The sequence below is a fragment of the Gigantopelta aegis genome, chromosome 9, assembly GCF_016097555.1.
Source record: "Gigantopelta aegis isolate Gae_Host chromosome 9, Gae_host_genome, whole genome shotgun sequence".
Lineage (NCBI taxonomy): Eukaryota > Metazoa > Mollusca > Gastropoda > Neomphalida > Peltospiridae > Gigantopelta > Gigantopelta aegis.
The window spans coordinates 19,559,315-19,568,234 of NC_054707.1; the positions used below are offsets into that span (position 1 = coordinate 19,559,315).

Here is an 8,920-nt window from a genome sequence, read left to right on the forward strand (position 1 = left end):
TATAACATTTTGTGCACATATAACATTTTGTGCACATATAACATTTTGTGCACATATAATATTTTGTGCACATATAACATTTTGTGCGTGGGATGTAGCCCAGTGGTAAAGCACTCACTTGATGAGCGGTTGGTTTTGGGATCGATCTCTGTCAGTGGCCTAATTCTCATTTCAACCAGTGCACCACGACTGGCATATCCAAGGCTGTGGTATGTGCTATCTTGTCTGTGGGATGGTGCATATAAAAGATCCCTTGCTGCTAATCGGAAAGAGTAGCCCATGAAATGGAGACAGCGGGTTTCCTCTCTCATTATCTGTGTGGTCCATGCTATTAATGGAAAAATGTAATGGGTTTTCTCTCTATGACTATATTTCAAAATTACAAAATGTTTGACGTCAAAATAGCCGATGATTAATAAATTAATGTGCTCTAGTGGTGTCATTAAACAAAACAAACAAACAAACATATTACATTTGAAATGTTTTTCTCAGCTATGAATCAAGTATGATGTCTTAAGTCTCCTGAGCTTTAAATCCTTTTGTGCACACCTCACATTTGAAAGGATTTCTCACCATAACGAACCATTTTATGGCTTTTTTAAACTGGAACTCTGTGTAAAACATTTTGTGCATATGTCATTATTTGAAACGTTATTCTCAGTTATGTTTCAATATCATATGGCGTTGTAAGTCTCCAGAGCTTGCAAATCCTTTTTTGCACATCACGCATCTCAAGCGGCTGTGAAGCGTTTTGTGTTTTTTCAAACTGGACCGCTGTGAAAAACATCTGGTGCACACCTCACACACAAAGGGCCGTTCGCCCGTGTGGATCACCATATGGCGTTTTAGGTCCGAAACGTTTGGGAAGCATTTTTTGCACATACCACATTCAAAAGGTTTCTCGCCAGTATGAATCAACCGGTGTCGCTTCAAGTGTCCAGTGCATATGAATTCTTTAGCGCACATCTCACATTTGAAGGGCTTCTCATCGCTATGGAGACGTTTATGTTTTATCAAACTAGAACTGTGGGTAAAACTTTTGGTGCACACATCACATTTGTACGGCTTCTCGCCTGTATGGATCCAAATGTGGTTTTTCAATTCTCCTCTTCTTATGAATCCTTTTGAGCACACTTCACACTCGAAGGACTTTTTGCCAGTGTGAATAGACATGTGCTGTTCGAGTGTATAGCTGCTTGACAACGTTTTCTCGCACACACCACATGTTGTTAAATGTTTTGGACCAGTGTGGATCCTCATGTGTTGTACAAGGTTTCCCTTGGAAATGAAATCCTTTGTACATATACCACACTTGAATGGCCGTTCACCGTTGTGGGTGTGCATGCACACTTCTGGTTGATAATTATTTCCATAATAAACACTTTCAGCAGAGGTCACATTCGACATATTTTCAACAACACCACACAACATTCAGCTGTTTCTGTTTTTAAGTTCACGTTTCGCACACAGTACGTCTTACGGTTGACCAGTATGGATCAGGGTGTAGTTTCCCGATGAACTTCTCCCAGACTTCAAAGGAATACACACCTGATGTTATCTGTAGTAGGAAGACGGCAAATACATGTTCTGAAACAGAAAACACTAAATGAATAAATAAGCATATTGAGAGTACTGCTAAAGCAATACATATCCCCTAACGGGCCCAACAATTATTTTTATTTTTATTTCCTAAGTTCAAGGGCTATATAACTCTGTCAAAAATGGGAAAATCGCCATGAAAGTCAAACTTTATCTGCAACATAACAATGTAAAGCTATACACACAATTTCAGCTCAATATCTCAAGGCATTGCAAAAACAAAAATGTCCAGAAAATATATTTTGGTATCTCCCAAGTTCAAGGGCCTTAACTCTGTCAAAAATGGGTAAACTTGATCTGATAAAGCTATACACAAAATGCCAGCTCAATATCTTAGGGCATTGTAAAAAAAACATCCGAAAAACTCAGACAGACCGACAGACAGACAGAGATGACACTGATATCCCCTCAGGTTGAATCGATAGGGGACTAACACGTGTTCTGAGTACTGCTAAAGAAATAAGACGTCCCCTACTGGGCCCCAGAACTTTTCAAGGCCAATAACTGTCAAACTTGGATAAATTCCAATTTTTGAGTTATGGCTCTTGAATAAATGCCCAGAAGGGTCAAACTTGATGTTTCATATCAGCCTCGGTGGCGCAGTGGTTAAGCCATCGGACTACAGGCTGGTAGGTACAGGGTTCGCACCCTGGTACTGGCTCCAACCCAGAGTGAGTTCTTAAGGGCTTAGTGGGTAGGTGTAAGGCCACTACACCCTCTTCTCTCTCACTAACCATTAACCAACTAACCATTAACCAACTAACAACTAACCCACTGTCCTGGACAAACAGCCCAGATCGATAGCTGGGGTGTGTGCTCAGGACAGCGTGCTTGAACCTTAATTGGATATAAGCACAAAAATCAGTTCAAATGAAATGAAAATGATGTTTCATACTGACCTAAGTGGTGTTGTGGTTAAGTCATCGAACATAAGGCTGGTAGGTACTGGGTTCGCAGCCTGGTGCCGGCTCCCACCCAGAGCGAGTTTTAACAACTCAATGGGTAGGTGTAAGACTACTACACCCTCTTCTCATATCAAAGGTTGTGGTATGTGCTATCCTGTCTGTGAGATGGTGCATATAAAAGATCCCTTGCTACTAATGGAAAAATGTAGCAGGTTTCCTCTCTAAGACTATATATCGAAATTACCAAATGTTTGATATCCAATAGCCGATGATTAATAAAATTAATGTGCTCTAGTGGAGTCTTTAAACAAAACAAACTTTAGACTATAGATATAAATAGATCAGCGCTAGTGTAGGGCGCACATTAACTTGGGACTAGATCAGCACTAGACGTCACTCGAGCTAATCCCTGGACTCGAACTTAACGACGGCACTGACGGCAATTGCCGTCGTTGAGATATAAACTGCTGTAGGTAGAGAGCATCACCGACGGCACTTTTGTGCCATCAGTAAAACTCCTCAACAATGGCAAAATATATATACCTGGTGTACATAATCTGCCACAGTCCCATATAAAGCCAGCAATTCGAGTGGAAGGGTTTGACTAGGTATTTGCTGGGGCCTTAAATTGGATATGAAGTTGTCTGAAGGCACAAAACACCTGAGCTTTGGGGGGGGGGGGGGGGGGGGGGGGAGGCAGGGACATGCTCCCTGGAAAATTAGAAATCTCTGAACACCAAAAACGTGTTTTCCTGGCATCTGGAACTTAAAAATGGATATTTTAAAACAATGATTTTCGACTGTTGTAGATTTTTCTTATTACGGTTATTTATTTGTTTTGCTTTTAAAGGGACATTCCTGAGTTTGATGCATTGAAAGATGTTTTCAACTAATAAAATATTTCTACGATTAAACTTACATAATAAATATATTTTCTTGTTTAGAATATCAGTGTCTGCATATTCAATGTGTTTCTGGTCGTCTTAATATTTGTAAAAATCCCAAACTGGGTTTTGTCTTCAAATAATTTTGTACGTATGAATAAACAGTATTTTAGGAAATAGGATGACATTTAATCTAGTACAAATATTAAAACGATCAGAAAAACGTTTAAAATACAGCCACTAATATTTTATGCAGAAAAATATATTTGATATGTAATTACAATCGTTAAAAAGTTTCTATTAGTCGATAACATCTTAAAACGTGCAGCAGACTCGGGTATGTCCCTTTTAAGATAATGAAATTCTAGCACACAAGAGGAGTTAAGGATATTGGCAATTGCTTATTATAACGTTTGTAACAGAAAATGTACGTGTATAAGTGTACAACACAGAGGGCGGGGCGGAGCAAAACCTCAAATTCGGGCAAAAATAATGGAGATACATGTACATGTATTTGGGCAAAATGTGCTAACATGAGACCTTTTTACCATTTATTTCCATCATTCCACCTGCAAAATTAGCTGTAATCCAGATACAAATGCATACGGTAGTGATTCAACCCTATAACTAGTTCTCAAATATTTTCAGCAAAAGGTATTGCATCCCATTTCATGTTTGTCACTGATGCGTCATATCATCAAAATGACATCTACATGTTGGCCATCAAACGTTTTGAAATGAAGAGTTCAGGCGCAAAACGCGATATATCCATTTTTAATTTTCAGTAAAAATGGGGGTTTTAATTGGCGTATATCGTGTTTTGATAAACAAAAACGGGATTTACCCAATACAATTTCATAAGGATCAATCACGTTTTGCAGCAAAACAGCGGGCCTACGATTAGCCCTTACTGACATACAATAATGGCTTTAACTAAAAACTAGATACAAAATGGTTTATATTGCGTTTTGCGCCTGAACTCTTCAAATACTTGGAAATAACCTGCATGATAAAGCAACTTCTCACCCTTTCTCACCAATGTTACCCAATTTAAACAATTTGCTGTCTTCGTCGATTTGTCATTCCAAATAATGTGATAGAATAAAAAATTATCGCTTTCTATAAAGCTATCAACCAGAACTAATGTTGTCAGTCAGAAACAGACTGGGAGCCGTAAGATGTTTTACTGAATTGAACTTCCTGAAGGAGCAATTTCGCTAATTTTACGTATGCAAAACTAATATGATCATAACATACTATTTGCAATAGGTATTGCAATAAATATGTGTTGCAACAATGCTGTAATATTCTATTGTATTTATGTGAAAATTTGAAATATGTGATTCTTGATGCAAAAAAGTTCTAGTACTTTGAACATTGTCGCCCAAATTCAAGTAATCTGCGTTACATTTCGTTTATAAATACAAGTTATGTTAATAGAACCAAGCAAAATAAAATATGAATTGCATATTTCAGAGCCCTAACATCACTGAATCGATGACAAGTATACTTGTTACATAAAATACAAGTTACTGTCTCCATGTTGCAAAATACACGTAGTTGGGCATTTCATTGCGTTGCGTTAAGCATGTAATCTACGAGACCGCCCCTATCACCCATAGGTTTGTGTACGTAATGCGATAATAGCAAATAGTCTCATAAATGCATTGGTATACATGTGGCATTATTTTAATGTATTACTGTGGGTGAAGAAGCATTTGAAGTAATTTATGTGTTGTAATCAACGTTACATGTGAATGCTAACATTGCTATTAAAACCATTGCTTGATGTTTATTGATTCACACTAAACATAGTAGTCTCCCTTGCCAAAACACGTTCTTTGAATATTACTATGATTATAATATAATTTATATTATTATTATAGTAATACTATATGCCTTCATAATCTATAGGTAACTTAGGTAACAATCTATAGGTAACGTAGATTACACATATTTTTTAATTATAGTAAAATTCAGTAGTTTGCAATTACATGTAAGTGTTAGTCGACACTGTGTCTTAAATATAAAATTAGTAACATTTGAGCTTGAGAACCAATGTTTTGTCATTAATTAACCATTGAATTTAACTTGTCTGTAACACTTGTTTCAATAGTAACGAAGATTACTTTTCATTTCCAGGATTTCAAGGGTAAAATTTCAGAGTGATAATAGGCAATGAAAAATTTAAAGGTGTGAGAGAGCAAGAGAGAGAGAGCGAGAGCGAGAGACAGACAGAGAGAGAGACAGAAAGAGAGATGTACCTATAGCAGAAAGAACAATGAAAAATGTTACTGTTGCTTTCTCACAAGCATTACTGTTCAATTAACTTTACTTTCCTAGTTATTTTACGCATTTTTGTGGGACATATTGTGTGCTATTTTTTATAGGAAACCAATCATGTAGATATGAAAACAGCCCTTATTTGTGGTAAAAATATTCTATTTTATAACTTTTTTCTATGCAAATTATAAATAAAATCTAAGGTATTGAAACACTGCGCGTGCGACTATTTGACACCAGTCACACAACTTAAACGTTTGAATTCATGAAATAAGTTCATGTTGATTGTTTATTCTGTCAATTATGTGTTTTGTAATCTACATTTTTTTGTGTTTGTAATTTACGTTACATAGCTATTAATCGGGCTCAGTTATACAATTGACTCATGATTATTTTGGTCTTTGGCTGTGATGGAGTATTTTACCCAGCAAATATAATGACACATTGAATACAGTATACATTTAATCACATTCACTTGCACCTGCTTTCATAAAGAGGTATTATAATACTTAGTAGTGAGCATACCGGCCTCGGTGGCGTCATGGCAAGCCATCGGTCTACAGGCTGGTAGGTACTGGGTTCAGATCCCAGTCGAGGCATGGGATTTTTAATCCAGATACCGACTCCAAACCCTGAGTGAGTGCTCCGCAAGGCTCAATGGGTAGGTGTAAACCACTTGCACCGACCAGTGATCCATAACTGGTTCAACAAAGGCCATGGTTTGTGCTATCCTGCCTGTGGGAAGCGCAAATAAAAGATCCCTTGCTGCTAATCGGAAGAGTAGCCCATGTAGTGGCGACAGCGGGTTTCCTCTCAAAATCTGTGTGGTCCTTGACCATATGTCTGACGCCATATAACCGTAAATAAAATGTGTTGAATGCGTCGTTAAATAAAACACTTCTTCTTCTTCTTTTTAGTAGTGAGCATATTTTCACATTATGTTTAACATAGAGTTGTTGTTACTTGATAATATGGCCTATTTTGTTTAACTAATAAAAATCTATTGAATAACAACAACTGATTAAAATGTGTGTCAATACTGTGTAAATTATTTGAAATAACACAACCATCATGTAATACCATTGACTGTGGTCACGTAGCTTACTTTTAACATTTTATAGCTTTATATGTTAGAATATTTGCAACTTTGACATTTTCTTTGTCTGAGTTCTGATATTTGAGATACTAACTCTCAATACTGATCTTTTAATAATAATTGTTTTTGTAAACATTTAAATGTTTTCCATTTGATAATTTTGCCTTGTCAATTTGGGCAACATTAGTGAGAAAGGGTGTTCTATGCCAAAATGACCAAAGAATATTGCTGGATATATGTGGAAGCCAGTGTCGACTTGAATCTCAAGGCATGAACAGGATTATTTTCTGTTGCTAACCTTTCTTTTCAAACTTTAGTTGATAAACCAATGGACGGTGAACTGCTGGCATTATGATGTAATATTATCAAAGTCTACGAGGTCATCAATATAGCAAACAAAAAGAAAGAAAGAAATGTTTTATTTAACAACGCACTCAACACATTTTATTTACGGTTATATGGCGTCAGACATATGGTTAAGGACCACACAGATTTTGAAAGGCTACCCGCTGTCGCCACTTCATAGACTACTCTTTCCAATTAGCAGCAAGGGATCTTTTATTTGTGCTTCCCACAGGCAAGATAGCACAAACCATGGCTTTTGTTGAACCAGTAATGGATCACTGGTCGGTGCAAGTGGTTTACACCTACCCATTGAGCCTTGTGAAGCACTCACTCAGAGTTTGGAGTCGGTATCTTGATTAAAAATCCCATGCCTCGACTGGGATCCGAACCTAGTACCTACCAGCCTGTTGACCGATGGCCTAACCGCAACGCCACCGAGGCCGGTCCCAATATAGCAAACAATACAATTAAACAATTTTACTACATGCAGGTTCCTTGTTTTGAGTTTGCCAGATTAGTTAGAAATTCGGAATCATGGACAAAGCAGTTTTGGTAAGGGGAATACTGAATGACGAAGACAAGCGAATATTGTTTTATGGGAGGACCTGAAAAAGTTTCAATCAAGTATTAGTGTAATATTAAAAAAAAAAAAAAAAATGTGGACCTCAGCTTTCGCGGGAGGGTTCGGATGAACCCCCTGAACTCTAAATACAGCCCTGTGACAATATTTGACATTTTCACATTTTAAATATTTTTAAATACAGCAAAATAACCTTTCATTCATATTTATTTTCTGCAAATGTCATTTTAAAAATTTGTTTGCCATAGGCAGGTTCAAAATTGCTCATTTTTACATACAGCATAATAACCTTTCCTTCATATTTATTTTCTGAAAATGTCAGTTTAAAAATTTGTTTGCCACAGGCAGACTAAAAATTGCCATCGATGGGCTGTTTCATCTATGGCAATTCTTTCAAAACATTGCCGTGAGTGACAAATTCGTTCGAACACTGTAAATTGTAATCCTAGGCTAATCCTGACATATGCTGTATATAACTTTTTCCCTTAATTGAATAAGCAAGAAAATACGTATAGGAAATATAGGAATTTTGTTTTTATTAATAATATAAATTTGATGGGTTTCCTTCTCTTTTTTTCATGAACAGTTCGAGTTCGTGTTCCACTCCGTTTTATCGATTGGAGCATGAATACAGCAATGGCAGTCATCAAAATAATTATTTCTTCTCACAAATAGTTACCACGTACCTTTCATGAATTCACTTACTTCACACCCACTACATTTAAGTGCTCGCTTTACAGTTTATGGCCGAAAATTCGACAAAATTACACGCGCAAAAACATACCACATAACACTGAATAAAAAGCTTTCTCAAAAGGAAGTGGATATCCAAAAGCTGTCTTGACCTCTCGTTCGGACTATTTGATATGTTGATATGCGGACTACGATTTATAATAGTCACTTTGGTGAAGCTTAGTTGGTTGAGCGCTCGATTGAGGTGCTTGCATTTAATTGGGTTTGTTTGTTTGTTTGATTGGGTTTGTCCTCTTTCCAACCAGTGCACCACAACTGGTCAAAGGTCGTGGTGTATGCTTTCCTATCTGTGGGGAAAGTGCATATAAAAGATCCCTTGCTGCATTAAGTAAAATGTTGCCGGTTTCCTCTGATAACCACGAGTCAGAATTACCAACTGTTTGACATTCTATAGCCGATGATTAATTAATTAATGTGCTCTAGTAGTGTCGTTTAACAAAACAAACTTTTAACCATTGTGGTGACAAAAATTACA

The 8,920-nt window shown here is 36.9% G+C and overlaps 1 protein-coding gene across 2 annotated transcripts; it reads right to left on the minus strand.

Moving 5' to 3' along the window:
* Positions 1-363: 363 nt before the first annotated feature.
* On the minus strand, positions 364-8,516 carry LOC121381330 (gastrula zinc finger protein XlCGF71.1-like). 2 transcript variants are annotated; one of them, XM_041510592.1, is made up of 2 exons: positions 8,379-8,516; positions 364-1,587 (listed from the first exon to the last, which is right to left on the minus strand). In XM_041510592.1, the coding sequence occupies exon 2, from the start codon at positions 1,429-1,431 to the stop codon at positions 658-660; it is 774 nt and encodes a 257-aa protein (XP_041366526.1). In that variant the 5' UTR covers positions 1,432-1,587; positions 8,379-8,516; the 3' UTR covers positions 364-657. The 2 variants fall into 2 exon arrangements, with proteins under 2 accessions (XP_041366526.1, XP_041366527.1); XM_041510593.1 differs by having other exon boundaries at positions 8,398-8,496.
* Between the last annotated feature and the right edge of the window lie 404 nt (positions 8,517-8,920).